The sequence below is a fragment of the Eucyclogobius newberryi genome, unplaced genomic scaffold, assembly GCF_026437365.1.
Source record: "Eucyclogobius newberryi isolate DKJ021-1_F unplaced genomic scaffold, fEucNew1.0.hap1 SCAF_1, whole genome shotgun sequence".
Classification (NCBI taxonomy): domain Eukaryota; kingdom Metazoa; phylum Chordata; class Actinopteri; order Gobiiformes; family Gobiidae; genus Eucyclogobius; species Eucyclogobius newberryi.
The window spans coordinates 25834483-25855737 of record NW_027315723.1 but is presented as its reverse complement, the minus strand read 5'-3'; the positions used below and the strand labels follow the sequence as shown (position 1 = coordinate 25855737).

The 21255-nt window shown below is 40.2% G+C and overlaps 2 protein-coding genes across 2 annotated transcripts; both read right to left on the bottom strand.

Annotated features, from left to right (window-relative positions):
- Positions 1-1888: 1888 nt before the first annotated feature.
- Positions 1889-11668, bottom strand: wdr26b (WD repeat domain 26b). Its single transcript, XM_072441384.1, has 14 exons — positions 10962-11668; positions 9254-9353; positions 8675-8731; positions 8133-8269; positions 7151-7248; positions 6823-6979; positions 6601-6739; positions 6167-6307; positions 5820-5939; positions 5506-5651; positions 5129-5207; positions 4912-5041; positions 4634-4828; positions 1889-4453 (listed from the first exon to the last, which is right to left on the bottom strand). Exons 1-14 carry the CDS (start codon positions 11249-11251, stop codon positions 4428-4430), a joined length of 1815 nt encoding a protein of 604 aa, XP_072297485.1. The 5' UTR covers positions 11252-11668; the 3' UTR covers positions 1889-4427.
- Positions 11669-11931: 263 nt separating this feature from the next.
- On the bottom strand, positions 11932-20606 carry adcy3b (adenylate cyclase 3b). Its single transcript, XM_072441371.1, is given in 19 exon segments — positions 11932-12241; positions 12312-12436; positions 12515-12641; positions 12723-12839; positions 12913-13059; positions 13274-13432; positions 13525-13962; positions 14769-14885; positions 15250-15337; positions 15418-15579; positions 15660-15742; positions 15966-16070; positions 16195-16354; positions 16585-16743; positions 16817-16944; positions 17665-17776; positions 17850-17989; positions 19214-19363; positions 19933-20606. Coding segments are annotated over 19 exon segments (3366 nt in total). The 5' UTR covers positions 20599-20606; the 3' UTR covers positions 11932-12058.
- Between the last annotated feature and the right edge of the window lie 649 nt (positions 20607-21255).

Here is a 21255-nt window from a genome sequence, read left to right as displayed (position 1 = left end):
TATCACAGACTCCCCCATCACCACTGTAGTCTCCTTCTGCTTCCTCGGCACCACCATCACCCAGGACCTCAAGTGGGAGCCCACCATCAGCTCCATCATCAAGAAGGTCCAACAGAAGATGTACTTCCTGTGGCAGCTGAGGAAAGCCAAGCTGCCAGTGCAGATGATGGTGCAGTTCTACACAGCCATCATTTAGTCCATCCTCACCTCCTCCATCACCGTGTGGTACGCTGGAGCCACAGCCAGGGACAAACAGAGACTAAAGTGCACTGTGCCTCTGCTGAGAAGGTGATCAGCTACAGACTTCCATCTCTGCAGGACCTGTACGTCTCTAGCGCTTGGGGACGAGACTATTTGAGCCACTCCCCTCAGGCAGGAGGCTACGGTCCATCTGGACCAGAACCTCCTGCCACAAGAACACTGCCATTGGACTCATGAACACTTCATAGCACCTTAATAATACCTGTGACTTTATTTGTTTCCCCTATTTATACATTTTTTAAACACACGGAAAGAAAACTTACATGAAACAAACAAACTTAAATAACTTAAATAAATATATACACATGTATCCACGTATGTATACGTGGATACATGTTCTCTCTTATGCATATATATATCTATATATTATATTAATGATAATAACAACAATAATAATAATAATAATAATGATAATAATAATGATAATAAATAAAGATACAAATAATTTAAAATAAATAAATAACAATTAAAAAAAGAAAAGAAATAAAAAGGCAGGGCTGGGCAGGACCATAGGGACTCAGAATAACTCAGAATAAGTAAAGAACAAGGTTAGCAGGTAGTGAGGTAGCATCTAATGTAAAGAGTTGTTAAATACGGTACCTGTGACTTTAATCATTGATGTAAACACCTCCTATCCACTGTTTTGCACAACCAGTTTGCCCTATCATTCTGATCTTGTTGTACATATACAATATCTAAATTGCATGTTTTATTTTGCATGCCATTATTCGATTTGATCATATTTTAGAATAGTCCTAATACAGTGTCCTAATTTTAACTTCCACTTGGGAACCACTGATTAAGAGTGTCATGATTGATTAAAATATTAGTCAAATATTAGTAGTTTAATATTCAAGCCTCCCACATCCCATTACTCAGTATGTTACCCAAGTTTGATTGAATTGTATATTTCCAATTAAAACAATTTATATATTCAATACATTAAGCTTTATCTAATATTTGTAGGGAACTCAGGTACTAAATCTGTTTACTTTTCATAGGTTTCAGGTTTCTTTAGCTTACATTTTGAAAACCTTTTTGAATATATATTTAAAATTGTTAATTGCCATGCCAACGGTACACATTTTTCATCAATCTGAAACCCATTGAAAGTTGTAGTAGAGACTCCAATACACTTTAAAAGATGTTTTAATGAAAATGTACATGATTATTATTAACATTCCACAACAATTAAATTTTACTTTCTTTAAAATCTTTGTTGCTAATAAATCAGCATAAATACACACAATCTGAATAAAATTGCTGCACTTATTTGAGAGAAATAGGTCTCTTGTCCTTGCTGTGACTTTCCTACTATGAGATTATGCATGTATGTGCATTGGACGAAATAAAAAAGGGTAATGTTTTGAAGGCTATCCACATCTGTTAGAGAAAAGTTGCATGATAAAATGTATAGTCAACAACACAGGTTAATTAAAATATTATTTTATTGGCAATTTGTGTCATTTTTAATTTTGGCATCGGAGATTCTACCAGTTGTGAATGCTTTCAAGCTTTTAAAATATAATCGAATAATTCAGAGCAGTTTGTTTTTTAGACATTTTGGGGAACCTTTTTTAACATAAAATGTTATAATTTTCTTGCTCTATGAAATGTCCATGGACCATTGTTAAAACCCTGAATGATTTATTGAAAATATGCATACATAACACTTCCTACACAATACAAAACAGTACAATCACTTGTAATTAACACATTGTGAACGCAAAGCCCACACAGGCCCTCCCTCACCCCAGAAACTTAGAGATGCTACAGTCAGCCCTTGTAATCCCAAACACCAACCCTACCCACATCACATCCTCAGAGAAAATAAGACATTTAAATCAGAAAGTCAAAAGAACATCTTTGAAACCAGCTTGCATACAGACAAAGCATTTGCCACCAAAAGATGTCTGAGGGGCCAAATCAAAGAGCTTGTCTGACTTCCGTTTGATTAACCAGTTCACTGACATGTTGTACGGCATGGAAAGAGTCCATTCAGCTCTCCAGACATGGAAATGCAGTGTGTATTTTCAGAGTGAAAAAAGTAACAGATAGGAGAAAGCACTATATGCCTCAATGCTTTGGCTTTGATACGTTTGAAATGTAGCAACTGCCAATCAATAAAGACCCAGCAAAGTATTTCATTCAGGTACACAGACATGCAAAAAGTACATCTTCACATGAAGGGAACTCTTAAAGGCGAGGGGTAGATAGTTTAGACCTGATTGTACACAACACACTTTTCAAAACTCACACTGCACACCTTTTGGCATGGTGGTGACTGTGCATATTTATTTAGTTACTAATTGCAGTGGATAGGACATAAGTTAACATAAAAAAAGAGGGTTTTAAAATAATTAAAATGAAGAGTCCAAATGCCTGGTTATATTTTAATATGATTATACAGGGAAAGACATCAACCAAAAAAAAAAAAGATATAATGTCAACAAAAAAATAAAATAATTAAGTAACAAAAATTCAATAACAGACAGAAAAGCACAGTTTTAACATTTTACTGTTTATCAGTCTGTAGCAAATAGTTATGACATACCCTGAAATAGGGAGGAAGAAAGCTTTAAATGGTTCACTGACCACGAGTAACGTGGCTGCACAGCAAGGGTTGTACTGCTGAGTCTCTAAGCTCCGAGAGGCAGCTGCGCGACATGTACAAGGATTTGAATGTACAGTCATGATGAATGTTGACTTCTGCCCTGGTGCATAGAAGTATGGTGAGGGTTCAGCTCCGACTGATCACCTGTCTGGTAATATGTCTTGCCAATACAAGCTTTAAAGCCATCAGAATGGCCAGAGTGGCAACCATAGGTCTGCAAGGCATTGAACCTTGTGGTCGATTTTTGCAGCAGGTGCGAGAGCGATAGTTCACTCAAAGTGCAGAGGGGGTGTCAAATATAACAATGGTTTGTGTTCAATCTTATGAACAGAAAGGCAGTCAGTGTGTATTTTTGAATTGCAATGACACTCCCAGAACATGGTGGGTTCAGAGTATGGTTCTGACTATTGGTACCGCTCCTTTTTTCAAGGGCTTGCGCTAACTATTTATTCAATTATTACAATCCTCAAATCCTCATATGAAATGACCCTTTGCAAATAAAACAACACTCCACGTCTTGTTCAAACATGCCTCACTCAAACTGCTTTCAGAAGCCACCACTTCCAACTTCCCACAACAATTATTAATTATTATGTACTTTCGAGGCTGAGTGCTTGTATTTTGTGGAGAAAAGTCCTAGTACATGTTCTGACAGCGGTTACCTCTGCAACACAGGAGCCTGTCAATGTTGATATGTGGAACTGTCAATCACTCTTCTCCTCATAGGCAGATGTAATGAGTTGTGCGGGGGCTAGCTCAACACAGGGACCGGGGGCTGTAACTTTACAGCAACGTCCTTGGAAATTAAATAAGGGAATAAAAAGTTCCTAATCATGAGAAACAGAAAGTGGAATATCCACGCTAAAGGTTTCCATGGGCACTACTTGAGCTAAGATTCACCTTAAAAATTAAAATAATGCTATGATAAGTATTATAAAAAATACCAACATTTAGCATAGCCATTTTGTGGTTGTCAGTTGGTCGGTCGGTTTCTTTTTATGGAGTATGCCTCCCACAGATCAAAAGCGAAGAAGAAAGGGGGAATAGTAAAACATACATAGAAGAGTTGCTATAACCCCCTTTGCCCCACTCCCCCCAAAACACCCCACCCATGTCAATGGAGACATTATACAGGTACGTGCAGGACACACAGGCAGACAGATGAGTCCAATCACAGGAGGACTGGCCTGCAGTGTCTGTCTGGAGGCATCACTCAATGTGCTCCAAGGTCAAGGTGGATGTGAGTTTTTCAGGGATTTTCACAAGGATGACACTCGGTTGTAGCCATACAACAAGACGAGAGAAAAGTGATAACTTGAAGGACTGCCAGTGCCTGATGACTGGTTTTCCATTTCTCCAGCTCAGAAGAACACATCACCTCTGCTGTTTGATGTAGGCGCTCCTCGATTATGCTATTCTGTTGTATCCTTGTGTTTGCGTTTGTCTTCGCTAGATTTGGGATGGTAGAAGATTTTGCTTGCTCAGGTAGGTTTCCTTTCTATTGCAGGATTCTTGAATCTGTAGTTGTTGTTGTCTGCTTTGTTAGTGACCATCAACTGTCCATATTACTGCAGTGTTCTGTGGAGGGACAGTGCCCGATAAGGTTAAAGCATTAAAAAAAAAAAAAAACAGATATCACATAAATTATCACATACATTTATGAAATTTCCCCATGTGGGACAATAAAGGAATATCTTATCTTATCTTATATGTATAATACAGACTGTGTAGGGATGAAAGTACTGCAAGTTAAATTACCGTTGAGTACGTCAGGTTCCTGTGTTTCGAGAAAGGGTGCGGGCCCCCAGACGCGCACTGTGCCGTCATCTGAGGCCGAAGCCATGAGTCCGGGCACGGCCGGGTTCCAGCTCACACAGTTAACGGTACGTGTGTGGCCTGTTAGCTCTGCAATGGGCAGTTCCCCACGTCTGTGCCAGATGTACACTTTGTGATCTAGTATAAAAAAAAATATCAAAACATGTGAAGTGGGCAACTCTGTAAATAAAATAATACACATACTGGTTGGTAAAACGTACCTTCACTGCCACTGGCAATGAAGTCTTCATTGTGTCCTCCAAAACAGGAGTGGATGGTATAGAAGCCCTGGGTGACGCCTTGGTATTTTCTCACCAAAACCCGGTCTTGCAGGTCCCACAGGTGCACTCCCTACAATATTATAGGATTATAAGATGTGTTTGTGTTAAATATGTTTTCTGTAACTAACACAAAAAACACCATATGCAGAGTGATTACCTGAGTTGCTACATTTAACAAAGCTAATCTTCCATTCTTTGAAACAGTAAAAGACATGATAGGGTGGTCCTCCTGCACTCTGTAAAGACACATACATGTGACCGGTGAGTTGAAAAACACAACATAGACAGTTAGAGCCTCTAATTTTCAGTAAAGCCAACATTTTGCAATGTGTAGTTGTATAGACTTGTCAAAGTTTGAACAATCCAACTAGTTCACACTATTGAATGCGTACCCCTGGTCCATTAGTATTCCCTTCCTTTACTCTTATCACACAAAAACAGAACTGTTCATGCACGCTTAACTTTGGGCTTTATCAGGCGCTTTGGCAAACAGTTCAAATTAAAACCATTGAAGAGTAAGTGGATTAAACGTACATATTTCGGTCTGTAAGGTCTTCGAAGTTGTATCCTCGGATGCGTTGGTGAGTATCTGAGGCCAGCACTGTCCTGCCGTCACCCAGACACCACAGGCACTGCACTCTCACTCCCTCCCAAGAGTCCAACAAGTTACCATCCAGGTCCTGGCAGAATGCATATGTTTAAATGCCATTGCTCGGACAGAACAAAGTGCAGAATCACTGTTTTCTAGTACATCATTTATCATGCATCAAACAGAAAGATCAAATTATATTGCAACATCTGGTACAGTATCGCCAGAATTCATTTTTGTGAATTAATCTTGCACTTACACACTGATAGAACTGTCCCCTCTGTCCTCCAGTGACAAAGCGTTTGCCGTCAGGGTTCCAGGCCACGCTGGTCAGACTGTCTTCATGGGACTGGGACATCTTGGTTCGTAGCTCCCCCGTCTGGTCACCAAACAGGTCAGCAGAAGGAAGAGGAAAAACATAACACGATGAGAATGGGGGAAGGGAAGAGAGGTGAAGTGAAGAAAATATGGGGGAGGGGAGATAAAGGAAGGGGAGGAGAGGTCATCGAGTGCCTCCCCATCACCAGTCAAATCTGTCAGGCTCGATATATCCTGACTGTGACTTCATTATAATGGAAAGTCTCTAAATAGAACTGAATGTCCCACCTGAACATTCCAGAGCCACAGCTCAGAGCAGTCGTCAGGTCCACAGGCGATCAGGTACGTGTCGTCTGGACTCCAGGCTAAATAGGACACACCGTATGCATGTCCTTCAAGAGTCCTCAGAAGCTTCAGTTGATGGCTCTCCTAAACACATTTTTAATACATTGTAAAAAAAGCAAACAACTGGCAAGTTCAAGTAGTTGTTATTTAACTTGTACGTTGTTACAAGTAGTAACAACGTACAAGTTAAATAACCCCAGGCAGCTCTCGTAGCAAGATTATGCTCAGTGTGCATGACAAAGTAATTTTCCAAAGAGAACATGAAAGGGGATAAATAAAACAGCCTCATTGGTGTATTCAAGTTAGATACAGTTTGAGTCTTATTAATTTGGAAAATAAAACCACATAGCAACAATAAAGAGTAAATAATAACTTACTGGGTCCACTTGCCAAATTATGACAGTGGTGTCTTTGGAGCCAGTTGCAAGTTTTGTGCCATCATTTGAGAATTTGCAGAACCATACTTCGTTACAATGTTCTGTAAGAATCTGTTGAGTGTAACAGGGAAACTGTTTTCTGTAAAACATAGAACACGTAAACAATAAGGAAATAAGGAAATGTTGGACTGATCAGCTTGTGTGTACAAAATGGGTACCAACCTGCTGCAAACATGATCTAAAAGGAGAGACACTGAGTCGAGGCTATTGTCCAGCTTGGTGTTGTGGTAGAGACATCGATCTCTCTGTAGCTCTACTGCTTGTTTCAAAAGAGTTTGAAGCCTCCGGGGAGGCAGCATCACAGAAGGTGGAAGGTAAGCTGGAAACAAATATAACAGTATGGTAAGAGTACAAACAAAGGCTTGTGAATCAAACACTTTGGCTAAGCATAGTCAAATAAGCCTAGCCAAATAATTCCATACAAGCTGTTAAAACAATAAGAGGAAGCTTTAATACAAACACAATACAATTATATTTGAAAATGTCTTACTTTGTAATTTGTCCAAGAGTCGAGACCGTGAGGCAGTGCCTTTGCCCTCCCATTCAGCCTTAGCCCGCAGATCCTCTGCGTGACTACACATGAGGTACCTGCAAGAAACATGTAAACTAACAGTCAACACAATGCAGATTTTGAACAAAACAATCCATATATAAAATATGGCAATGTAACATTCTTAACAGCCAGAAAGGGTTTTCATTGGGGAGACATTGGGCCCGTTGTCAATTTACAACAATATATTTTGAATGGGAAAAAACTGAAACCCATGAATAGTTTGGAACCTGAAGTACAGCATAACAATTTGACCTATTAGTTTATCATGAAACAAAAAGAGAAAATTTGCAATATCATTGATGCTAGACAAAATACTTAAATTCTGCTTTCACTCCTCAATAGTCATTATTCTGTGTTCAAAATGAGCAGTCTCCACCTCCATTCAGAATGACAAAGAAAATCAGCCGCAGTGTACACATAATTATATCACTATCAATATTCTATTGCCCCTAAAACAAATCAGAAACAATACAACATGGGTCAAATGCAGATGTTAACCTGGTTTATGGGTAATATACTTGTAATAAGTGGTTCAACCCAAATTAAACTCAAACTGGCAAAAGGGGAAATGCTCAAGAAACGTAATAGTAAAGTAAGTAATTTTAAAACAAGTGCCCGTGAAATGATTTATGGCAAGTTTGTAGAACCTATTCCAAAAAAAAGAAAAAATCCAGGTCAATATTTCTAAAATGTATTATTGGCAGTTTTTCGTTTTTGTTCAAATTGGCCAGGGAGTGACACAGGTCCTCCATTTGACATCATGACATCAAGCCAGGTACAGTATGTGTACGCACTACATTTCTTATCTTCTACACTGTGCATACAAATGGTTAGTGCATAGAAAGCAGAGTTTGTAACAACTGAAATGTTTGGGCTTAGTCTAGCCACAGTGCAGATGATATTAGGCCTGTAACCGTACCCGCTGAGTACGTGGATGCGGTCTGTGTTGTATTTGAGCGGTGTCAGCTCTCCTCTGAGAACCTGAAGAGCCTCTAGGACTTTACCATCTTCAAGATACTCCAGGTATTTCTGCTGCAGCAACAGGAACTTCATTCGCTAAAGGGAGATACAGACCAGACCAAGAGAATAATAGATGAATAAAAAACTTTTCCATGCAAATTTTAGCAGACAACCCAAACACACAGTATCAGGTTTTCATGTAACTTTGACAGCAAGCCAATGTAAGCCTTCACATATTCTGATTACAAAACAGCATGTTTGACTAATGTTGTGGGAGATACATATTTATAACAATTGCCATCTTCAACAATAATTGGCATTTACAACGATCATTGACAATTCCCGATGTCAGGCAAAGATTTTTAGAGTCAGTAAATGTAATTAGGAGTATATTCTACGAACAGCAGGAGCTCAGCATTATTCAGTATCATTCTAGAGTGTCCTAGAGTTTGACCTCTAGATCAGGCTATGACACAACTCTGTTTGTTTCAGAGAGCTTACCACAATAGCGTTTGGAGAATGCATCAGTGCTCTCAGTTCATTGAGATCATTCTCAGCCTGCACCAAAACAAAGGGGGGTGATAAAGGGGGGACACAAGAGACACAAATGATTAAGTCAGCAGTTCCTGCACAAAACAGAGCACATGAAGTACCATGCCATTACATTAACTTCAGAATTAGTTATATGACATTTCAACAGATATCAGATATAATGCAGTCTAACTGTAACTCATGGAGCATACTTAGCTAAATATTTCCAACATTAAACAAGTCATCATCCTGTTGAAATTAAGGGCAATGTGACCCATCCTTCAATGCTGCTGGGAAAGCTGCTGGTCAGGAGCAGTGGTTTTGTTCTGTATCAGACATTTTAATCACCATATGACCAAAGTACATCCCCCTTTCCCCAGGTTTTATCTGACAGAAGGTCTAAGATGATCATCCAATCTATCATCTTATTTTTGTTTGTGTTAACAAACACAGTCGTCATATTTGAGCCAACAGTACACACTTGAATCATCAAATTAGTCCTACTGTGCTGTAGCATATAAAACCTGCAACACTGAACAGTAAACTCACCTTGTCCCACTCCCCCTCCATGACATGATTGCGGAATTTAGTGGCAGATGGATGTTCGAGCCTGCAGCCTGACTCCTGCATCAGCAGGTCCACTGTCTGACTGCAAAGATACAGACAAGGGAACGTTAGATAGTTTGAATCTAATAAAACTGTTTCTTCAGTGACAATGCAGTTTATGTAAACTTTATCAATAAAGCCAATTTCAGGTAGCAAAAAAGGTCAGGTCAGTGACACATTCTGTTTAAAACTAAGCATGTTCAGGGTTCATTGATAATCTATTCAAACTGTATTAGGCCTTATTTACAGTGCATCACAACCTGAGCTTCCTCTGCAGCCACCATTAACCAGTTATGGATGAACTAACGATCTGTTCACAGAGAATCCCAGCTAAACACATTCTGGCACCATCACACAGGGTTCAAGGATAAAAGCAGAATAATCTTCAAGGAAAGAGTTGACACCTCTCCCATTATGACATCATGCTTGTGTATCAATGGAGTGGCGCAGCACCTTTGTGTTTGCCTCATCCAGCTGCACTGCCTCTGCCTTTCCCTCAGCTAAAACGGCAGAGGCCTTGTTTAATACGAGGCAAAATGGTCAAGAGCCCCCAGCTCACAGTGTGTAAACACAGCGCGGTTAAGCTGTCTTTCTAGTGTCTTCTAATGGCAGCTCTACATTCTCAGTGGGACACCAAAGGGTATCTAGCTTTAAGGCAGAAGCAACTGTCCTTTGGAAAAAAACTGTCTGCTACTTGAAAAGCTCACTGTGCTATAATTAGATTCAAATACAGAATTTCAATCTAAAACAGCTGGAGAAGACGCATTCCTCTGCCGCCATGAAACCACCATCCTGCTCACCACAACCGACATCATTATTTCAATGTTCAAGACACGCTTCCCTTAAAACACTGACGACTGTACTGATCATTGCAAACATAAGGAAAGATCAATAAAACACATTTAGTTGATTCAAATGACTGTAGAGAAGCAGAGAGCACTCGTGAACTAACCAGGTCGGTTTTCTTAACCACGCTTCTTATTATAACACTACAGCTGACATATCATGGTCCTCCTGCTTTATTCTGCACAAACCCTGCTTTTATTGAGGCTGTCATGATGGAAAGCTACAAAAACAACAGGAATCAGTCAGTTTGCATATTACGTTTTGACGCATGTTTTTGACCCATATATCCGATCATTTCAAACATCGATATAATAATTGTCAAACATGTTAATTCTTATATGAATGAAGTAGTCCTATTTTTTCGTGATTATGCATCTTTGATCTACAGATGATGTAATGGTTTTATAAAGGTTTTATAAAAATCTCTTAACATGGCATCAGTTAAAGCGATGTTATAACGTTGAGTAAAGCTACAACATGCATTTGTTGTTGGTGACGGTTTTAATAAAACATATTTGTTTTATATGAGGACAAATAGCCACATCGTAGACTTGTGCTGTTAGCTCTTAGGCTAAGTGTTATTGTGCAAGATGGACCCCTTCTTTCTACCAAAGCCGAGCTCACAGGCTAAAACTACCCCATCCCCCCATGTTTGTGTCTGTCAAGCATACTAACTGCCTTTTACTAGCTGCCATTTCCAACTTCCCTTCGAAATAACCCTGTTTTTAACATAATCCTCGCGTTTAGTGCCAATAAAGTGTTCGGTGCTGGGGGTTTCCTCGGGTGACACAGAGAATAAACTTACTTTAGCCCTAATCCGTGGAGATGTTGTCCTATTAACCGAATGACATCTTCCTCCGCCTGTGTCAAGCGTTTCTTCTTTTTAAGTTCTGAATTTGAAGCCGTGGTCCCCGCCAAAGAGCCCGAGCCGGGTCCCGTGGAAGACCCGTTGCTGGTACCGACGCTGTTCCCGTTGTCTGTGCTGGAGAGGAGCCCGTTGGAGTGGCCAGCGGAGGAAGACTCCCCGTTTTGTGCGCTATTTAGGCAGGAAAGCTCTCCGGATTCCTGTCCCTGTCCTGCCCCGTTTGCCTGCATACTGCTGCTAAGGTTGTTGACGATGCTTCGGTTAAAGTGGATGGCAGAGGTGGCTTGAGAGTGAGTAGCAAGTCCTAAAACAACTCCAGTTAGGCCTGGTACAAGTGCTGAAGCCCCGGGCTCTCCTGCTCCCTCCGCCGCCGAGGCTCGGTGCTTCTTCCGCGGGGGCGGTGACGCTCCACCGGTGTCCGAGTCGGAGGAGGAGGAAGCGGAGGCCAGAGTTTCCTCACCGAGAGCGGCCGTGGTTAGCAGCCGACGGAGCTCCGGGTGGGAAAAGGACGTTTAGCTTCCAGATTGACGGTTTGGTTGTCGGACTCAGTACGAACTGTCAGTTATTGCCCGTTTTTGTTGTTGTTTCTCTAAACAGCTGCAGCTCTAATGGAGTCCTGACGCACTGACGTAACCGGAAATTCCTACACTACCTAGCTTCCGGGTAGAGTTATAATCCGTAGGCGGTGCATTAACGTGCACTTTGCAAAAAAAAATTAAGTCTGTAATCAGTGACATTTGCATAATCGGTCTTATTTTGTATGGCCTAGGTATAAAATAAATTCATGTTTCACTGAGGTTATATGTTTTTGCAGTACCTTTCTACAGTAACTCACAATCTCACATTTATCTCATTAACTAAAGATTAAAGTCACTCCACAGAAAATCACCATTATAATGACCAGTTTATTGTATTGAAAAACATTGCTGACCTCTATAGAAAATATATTGTATTTTGAATTATATTGTTTGCAGTCTATACTTTGACAAAAGGAATATAAGTAAACAAAAATGTGTCCACATATTGTTAAAATTAAATCAAGAACCATCTACCACTTGGTGAGGCAGAGCAGTAGAAACAGGAGCATTGGTTTGAACAGGCTTGTCTCTACCTTTCATGAAAAAAGTAAGTAGTTCTCCTTTTCCTTTGACAAAAATTGATCCTCTTCGTATGAACCGAAAATCATATTCGTTAAGTATTTTATAGCAATCTTCCACCACCTAAGGAAAACAAAAACATAAATTAAACATGACACAAAATTATAAAATATTCTATTTCTATTTACTTTACCTGGATGTTTCCCATGACTCCAGTGGACTCCATTCTACTGGCTACATTCACCGTGTTCCCCCAGATGTCATAGTGGGGTTTGCGTGCCCCAATCACACCAGCCAGCACTCCACCCTTATTGAGTCCTACGATAGGTGAACAGACAAATTTGAGCAAATCTCCAATTTTGCATCTACTTTTGCCTTTCACTGAGATAAACTGACCTATTCGAAGCATGAAGTTGTTAAATGACTGTTTGTTAAGGTTGTTGAGTGTGACTTTCATTGCCAGAGCAAATTCAGCCAGGTCAGCGAGATGCTGCCAGCGCTGAATCAATGAGGTCTCTTCAGTCTGTGAAACAGTAGCTTTTAATGTTCGCATTTCATTCTTAGATCAAGGATGTAATGGGGTTTTTTTTAGATTCTGACGCACCTTGAGATTGTTGTACCCATTGGAGATACTTTCTGTAGTGAGACCTGAAGCTGCCATGTAGGTGCTGCCTATGGTCTTGATCTTAGTTATCCAGCGAAATTCATCTCTGTCTAACAACTATAACATACAATAACAGCGAGTCTACAAGAAAAATGGTATGAGCATATACAATACAAAGGAGCCGACTTACACTGTCAAAGTCTGAGATTATCTCATTGAGAATCCGAAGGCACTCAAGGCCTCCGTTGTTAATGCTCTCTTCTGTGTAGAAGTCTGAAAAGTTGGGGATAGAAGCAAACATCACACCAACTTCTTCATAAGACTGGCTGTACAGCTCCTACATGTGGAAAACAAAGCCATACATAATTAAAATGTACGGTACATACTTTACATATGTACAAAATATATTTGAAAGGGCCAACATGTAAATATTAAGGTCGCCACAGGGTGACACTGTTGAGAAGAGATATGTTGAGCCTAATAAATATTATGAAACGTGAACACTGCTATACATACTACATATTATGAAACGTGAACACTGCTATACATGCCTCATCTCTTTTCTTTGTGCCGAGGAAGTGTTTGGCTACGTGCTCTGGCAGCATGTTGGTGACCAGTGCTTCATTCCAACGTCTCATTTCAAAGACCTTTTCCTTCTGGTCATGAACACCAATTTTCCACAGGAACAGTTTCCTAGACTGATGCTCCAACTACAAAAACAGCAAAGCACTCCTATTATACCACATGTTTACTTTCCAATACGTCAGGTGAGTTTGTAATTAAAGTATAACATAAAACTTACATGACGGGCAAAAAAGTAAAAGGCAATCATCATAACTATAATCATCATAGTCATAAGGTACTTGGTCGGCACAATAGATGTTCTGTAAGACATGGACACACAAAACACAATTGTTTCCACCATAGAAAGCTAACTAGCTGAGATGAATTTGCAGACTATATCTTACCTGTAACTTTCAAACTGTATAAAATCATAAAGGTCGTAAAGTTCACTCCAGCTGTAGATATTCACCGCTCCTGTAGCCGTAACCACCAGCATCATGAGGCCTAGTTTGATCAGGTGGCTGACCTGCACTAACATCGTGGTGGCAATGAGTGACGTGACTGCCATGAAGCTGTAGTGTTTTGGATTTTTGGCACAGTCTCTGTCCCCCACAGCCTCCAATACCAAACCAGTAGAGCTGTTGAGAAGGCGGAGTGATGGAGGAGCACAACTGAGCTAAAACATCAAAGAAGATTGACCGGGTTAGACAAAAAATGTCTTGTATGCTGGCAAAAAAAGTTCTGTATCTGTATTAAACCTTCAGGAAAATAATTATGTGGCTTTCATCTTCTCTTTAAAACAAAAAACAAAAACATGCCAGGAATGGTCCACAGTATGGCTTTGAACTGATATGATTACATACTCCTACTGATTGGATTACGGGTGTTTTTTAAATAGATGAAAGACATGCAATCTTACTGTGAAGGCCTCTCCATAAATCTGATGAGTAATTTGACCCATGGCGTCAGCTGCTCGTCTCCAAAATCAATACCTTACATGCCAAAATCGATACCTTACATGACATATGGAGAGTACCCTCCGCCAGGAAAGTTACATAGTGCAACTTTGATGCAACCATCTGAGCTTCAAGTCAAAAGCAGCAACATTTTGATTGACAGTGAACATTGCAATTAAAACTGAAATAAATGCTAATTTATAATTTCATATTCTAGTTAGTGGTGAAAAGCAGCCACGTGTGTAACAGGTTTCTCTTAAGGGAACATAACAAATGAGCCAGCAGGCAGTGACACAGACAACTAATGGATCCCACTGGGAACAAGTAGTCAAACACTGATTGCTTGATGAGAACAAGTGGAAACATGCAGATGGAAATTAAAGTGTTTGGAAGGCCATAAACACTGCATTTTGATCCCATTGCTGATCATATAGTTTGCCAACAATTAGACAATTATGTGTGGGCATAGTACCACTCTCAAAAAGTGTGTCAATCATATCTCACAGCAGCAAACCCCAAACTTTACCATATCAGCAATCACAGTCATGGTCAGAACAAAGATGGCTGCAATAGCCCATATGTTCCTGGCCCAGCGCGTTCGATCAATCCACAAAGAGAAAGACACCAGCCTCTTTGAGAACATCTGTGGTACACAACAAAAAGCTGTTTAACTTTCCTGGTTAAATAAGTGAAATTAATCAAATAAAATGAATGGATAGAACTGATAAAACACTGAAGTATGATTTATTGTCCTATGCATTTTGTCCATAATTTGATGGTGCTTTAGGGGCGATGGATGCACCCAGGTGCCCTTCTCCACATCTGGAGCTGGGTTTATATTTAGGAATAGCTTGCTAGCTGTTTTAAGTTACAGATCAAGTTTTAGATAGTAGATAAACAAAGCCTTGATTCTTTGACTGCAAGCCAGGATGACTAACTTCCTCTCAGTTGGCTAAAAGGGTTAAAATGTGTCTATTTGAGTCTCAAACACTTGGTCAAATTCTTACCCTGGGAAAGACAGCAGCAAGGGAGCAGACAGTAAGTATGAGCAGTAAAACCTCTCCAACTGCAAAAGTGACATAGTTTACACCCAACCTGAAACAAGGGCACATAGAGAATCAGCATGGCAGACTTTACTTTTTTTCAACTGGTTTTAAACAACCACACACACTCACTGAGGGTCTATGAAAACCTGCATGGCTGTGATGAAGAAGAGCACTATGGCGCAGCAGGAGAAGGCCGCTCCACTCCTTTTCTCTTTCTCCGACACGTAGTGTTCCTCCAGCGTCCGGTCCACAAAACCCAATGACAGAGGGTTGATCTTTTTTTCTTTCATTCTTTCAGGGATGCGCACAACCAGAAATGTAAGACTGTGTTGGCAAAGTGACAACATTTTAGTGTGCTTGTCCATTCTTACATTTGCTGTGTTTCCCTCTCTATGAGCTCCTGCTGCAAACGCATGTTTATCACTTGCTCCTCCACAAACTTAACCTTCTGAGACTGTCAAAACAAAATAGTGTTATTGAAATACATATTATATGCCTTTAGAGCATCTACTTTTATTACAATGTTATGCAATATTTAAGCAACTAATAGCTAGAGGGCAGTGGTTCTCAAACGGCAGTTCTGGAACAATGGTCACAATGGTCAATGGTCAATGGTCACATTTATATAGCTTTTCGACATTCAAGGAACCAGTCACCCAGATTACAACCAATTTCACCTCGAGTTTCATTTCTGGTGTTGTCTGGGGAGATGCTGTTGTCCCATTGGATGATGTAGTGTTAATCAGCTGTCTTGAATTTTGGTTTGATAGTGTTCCTGGATTCTAGAAAAACAAAACAACAACAGGCATAGGGCATATGATACAGTTGTTGTTATATATATATATATATATATATATATATATATATATATATATATATATATATATATTTAGTTATAGCACTTACGTTTCCCTTCAGTCCATTTGCTTTGTTGTTTGACACTATGACCAGGTACGTTTCAATGCCTTTTTCCATCAGATACTCACACCTCTCGCCACCGTTACCGGGCTCCAGCTCATACTCTCCGTGCAAACTGTCCCTGGTGCTCTGGGATATGTGCACTCTGCTGTAAAAACACACATTAATGGTGGATAGTATTGACAAATATTAAATATCTTCTGCATTTTTTCGATGACCTCAATGAGATTACTCCATCAGAAATATGCTAAAACATGCCAGAAACCAGACGTTTTCCTAGCAGGTTGTTCCATGCAGACACGGATATGTATTTTACTGTGCTTTTTTCCATTTTTGTATTTTTCTTATATATGAAAATGGAAAATAAAACGTTCTTACCCAGGAATACCCCCGGACTCCATCTTATTGGCCACAGTGACGTCAGTGGACCAGACATCAAACTGCCATCGCTTCTGCCCCAAGACTCCGCCCAGCACAGTGCCACTGTGGACTCCCACTCGCATGTCTACTTCTGTTTGGGTCTTTTCTCGCACATACCTGAAGAATATAGTGTCTTTGTTTTTGGGAACACGTACTGAAATAGAGTTCTTCAAACCTCTGCAGTACGTACGATATCGCCTCTACCATGGAAAGGCCCATGCTGATGGAGCAGGCAGCATGGTCCTCTCTGAAGTCTGGAAGACCACAGATGCAGTAGTAACAGTCGCCAAGAATCTTAATCCTTAATTGGTGATGTTGCTGTTAGATAAATAAAGCCAGCCATTAGTTTGGAAAATCTAGTAATATTTACACTATAATACTCAACTGGGGCTGCACAAATGACAAGAAAAGTATTGCAATAGATCCTCAAATGTGCACTATGTAACTTTTCTACTGAGGGATCCACCACCACCTGCTTGTCTCCATGGAGATGTTACTGTTTTTCCTTGGATTTTCCGTAGTATATTGCATTTATTAAATTACGGGTCTTTTATAGCTATAACATACCTTGAAAAATGCACACATCTGTCCTGTATCTTGGCCTGGTGCTGTCAACTGCTTTTATCCACAAATATAGATATGTTTAATGCCATACTCTGGAACATTTCAGGCAATGCAAGAACATCTCCACGGATACAAGCAGGTGGCAGACCTACACCAGAAAAGTAACATAGTCTAAATTGAACAGAAAATGAAAAGTGTAAAACATGCATTTGATGACGTAAGTACACAGACTCAATATCAATTTGAAAACACTCTTCTTTGGCCAATTGAATGTCATTTTCAACACAAAAATAATAGTAGTTTCTTTAATAATACTTAGACTGTGACCATTCTGAAGCTTTCCAGGGAACATCAAGGTTTCAATACTACTTTTAGTATAGATTACTATCTGGATACCTTTGACAACCCCTCCTGCAAAATGGTTTGGTGTGATTTTCTCTCGTGGTACAGCCCTACAATAGAACAGAAACTTACTGCTGCCAGTTTGTCAAAGCTAGCAAACAGTTCATTGAGCAGCTTAACAAGCTCATGGGCACTGCAGGTGGAGGAGAGCTGGGTGAAGCCTACAATATCAGCAAACAGGATACTGAAAGACAAAAGTGACAAGTGTTACGATCCCTCACGTGACAAATGCATTTTTAAAAACGTGTGGGTCTAACCTGACGTTTTCATGGCGGTACATGTACATAGTGTTAAACTGCTGCTGCCGCTGCACCTCGTTCTGATCAGCCTGGTTCTTCATGCCCTCCAGCATCTCATCAGCAATGTGTTTAGGCAGAATAGACAACAATAACTCCTCCTGCAAGAGGCGCAGAGCAACACAGGTGTCAAAGATAAGCCTGGTGAAGCATGCGAAGATGAAATGACTGATGACAAAAAACAATGGCCATCGTATCACTGTTGGCTGCATATCAAGACAAAATGATTTGATATGTACCACGTCACAATATATAATGCATGAATAGTTTGATCTGAACTGTATGTTTAAGTAAATAACACAAAGGGCACGTTCACTGCAATAGTCTGAACAGAAGCTTTCAGTAAAATTAATAATAATAATACGCCTCTAATAATTATGATAATATTGAGCTCATGAAACATTAGCCAATGTAACAATGAATAGAGTGAATAGAGTGTTGTGAAAAAATAAAATTAAGTGTATCTTTTGTAACATACAGGTATCAAGACTTTCTCTTGCTAGGATTGCACATAATGCTTTACACTAATTATTACATCTGGAAAATTAAATAAAATTAGGGCTGCATGGGCAATTATTTTTAATCGTAAATGAGAATGAGAATTGTCTCCTCAACAACGCCGGAAAACGATCTGTTGTTTTTTGGTCGGGACAGTGCATGTTATTATGCATGAATATGAGATTTTAAATTCCATCTAGATTTTATTTTTTGTTTGTATTGAAGTTATTAAGATTTAAATGCTTATTTTGCTTTTTAGTAAGACAGAATTTGTATTTATCGGTCAATATGAAAATGTATTTTTTTTGTTTTGACATTGCGCCCAGCCATACTTAAAAATGTGTATCTTTTTTCATGTAGTTCATCAACCGCACAAACGTTTTAGGAGTGAGTTTTGGAACTCATCATCCAAGTAGCTTCTTCAGTTCATCTGACAACTTTTGTGGGACATTCCTAGACGACTGAGGGATTAAAGACAATTTCATAAAAAAGTCTCCTAATTGACATCACAAAATATTTTTTTTTAAAAAGGTTATACTGATTGATTAATAGTACTAAAAGTAATTTGAGGATTGTGGCTTGCAGTGCTAATAAATTATGTCAAGAAGTTAATTGTGTTTTGTATCTATTTGTGCATAGTGTCATCCCTGTGTAAGAACAGAGATAGTGCTGGCCTAACTATAATGGGAAACAGGTCCCTGAGGGTGACGCCGCTAACAACAACAAACACTCCAATCCACCTATTAAGTCTTTAATGAAAGCAAACACACTTCTCATTAGGAGTTGGTGAGAAACATAATGATCCTGACAGAGCATGGTTATGTCACCTGCTGAGTGCTCTGGTCCTCCAGTGTGAGTTTGACCTCCAGTGATTGACGTGCCTCCAAAAAGGCTGTCCTGTACTTCCTGTCTGCCATGTAGTATGACATCACCCCCACTGTGGCCGCACACAGGTACAGCATCACATCAGCGAGAAGCTACAGGGGCAGAAGTACAGTTGACTTTATTTGATTATGGGTATACAGGATATACAATATCATGCCATCTATTTTTTTTTTATCATTTATTTATTTTTAGTTTATTTTTCTGGGTTTGGAGTTAAGAGTCAATATGACTGAAAACAAGTTGATTATAAATGTTCTTTTTATAGTTTTTAATCAGCTGGTGGACAAAATGGAATTGGCTACATGACATGTCTATAAGAGGTGTTAAATAAAAAGTTTAACTTTCACAAATTACTTCTGTGATCATTTTATGAGTAACTGACTTTCTTTCATTTTGACCACAACAATTAACCTACAACTTCATTAAACAAGTTGATCCAAGCTTTTTCCATTTGGGCTTCAGATGGTTGTGGGTTGACCTCATTGAACTCCAATGACTTTGCCTGAAAGTCATGTCCACAGATAACCTTTTGTTTTAAGCACAATGCAGTGTAAAAAGCAAACCTTTTATATAGAATCTATATAAATGATGTTGCATATATCGCAGTACATATATTAAATTGGCCACAGCACTTTACTGTGCAGTAGTATCCTGTATGTACCTGTCTGACCAGCAGTGGCCCCTCAAGGCTGTCGTTGAACCTCTGGGCCACAGTGACCCCCTGCACCAGCACGTGCACCCCGCAGGAGATGACGCTGAGCAGGAGCAGCGGCACGAGCTTCAGCGGCAGCGTCAGGAAGGTGCAGAAGGTGAAGAAAGTCTGCCATCCCACCGAGTTACTGGCGTGGGGGCCCGGCTCATGGTACAGCCCCAGGTAACACAGGACGTGCACACTTAACATAAGCCACAGTATGTATGGCACTGCCCCGCGTAACACGGGTGAAGAGGGAAGTTTTTGAAAGTAACACAACATGTAAAGCACTAAGTCAGCGGCTAAACCCACCGCCGCGACCACGATCATCGCCACTTTGTCTCGAGTAAAGACAACCGCGCACATAATGACGATGAAGCTGTTGAAAAGCGCAGCGAACATGACCAGGACCAGCAGACTTTTCTGTCGCTGGCGGCGGAAGTAGCTCTGGTAAAGTCTCTCCAGTGAGTCGGGCGTAAAGGTGAGACGCACCGCGCGCGGGACGCAGTGGCAGCACCGGGTCTCGGACACGGTGACCCCCGCGGCCCGGGCCCCGCCACGTGCATCGGGATCCCCGGGAATCTGGACTGAATACTCGGCAGAGAAGTCCACAGACTGGCCCCGGTTTACTTCCATGGTGTGTTCAAGTCCTCCGCAGGTGGGCTAATACTGCTTTACAACACTTTGGAAAAAAAAGTAAAGTTCCACACGTGCTTCATCCTCGAAATAAACGGAGTGAAAGGTGCAATATGTCACTCACACAAGCATCCTCAAAAATCCACGTGACTTTGAATATTTATTTCTTCAAAAAGATGAATGAAATGGTGAGAAGTCTCCATGAGACGCTCTTCCCAAGCCTCCAAACCTTTGTCCAAAATTGTGGATCCATCCTGCCGCCTTAACAAGCAATAACTCTAATTGAAATAATTGTTGAAACATTTACACTAGTCCGATCATGATGAGTCTCTCCTGTCTTCTGATGTTATGGCTCTCCTTTCCTCCCACTCATCCCTGTCTGTCTGTGCTCTGTTACTGTTGCTAAGATGAAACCAAAGAAACAGCCACCCTGCAGTCACATCTTGGGAACAGAGGCAAACAGACTCATGAGATGAGAGGAAGGCCAATTACCACTCTTAAAAGCCACTTATGCAAAATAAAACTCATTTTATTGAGCAAAGCTTAGTACAGCAATTAAAGACAATATGGTGTTTACATATTCCAGAAAAATCATACATTATTGTTTGGAGTTTACATGAACATATTAGACATGATCATTAAAACAAGACTTAAACG

Bases quoted from the DNA above. Each gene is read 5' to 3' on its own strand.
- wdr26b (XM_072441384.1), bottom strand. From the start codon at position 11,251: ATGCAGGCAAACGGGGCAGGACAGGGACAGGAATCCGGAGAGCTTTCC. The intron at 6,308-6,600 runs GTAAGTTATTAT...AAATGTGTTTAG, and splicing joins TAATTTGGCAAGTGGACCCA to GAGAGCCATCAACTGAAGCT. The intron at 4,829-4,911 runs GTACGTTTTACC...TTTTTATACTAG, and splicing joins CATTGCCAGTGGCAGTGAAG to ATCACAAAGTGTACATCTGG.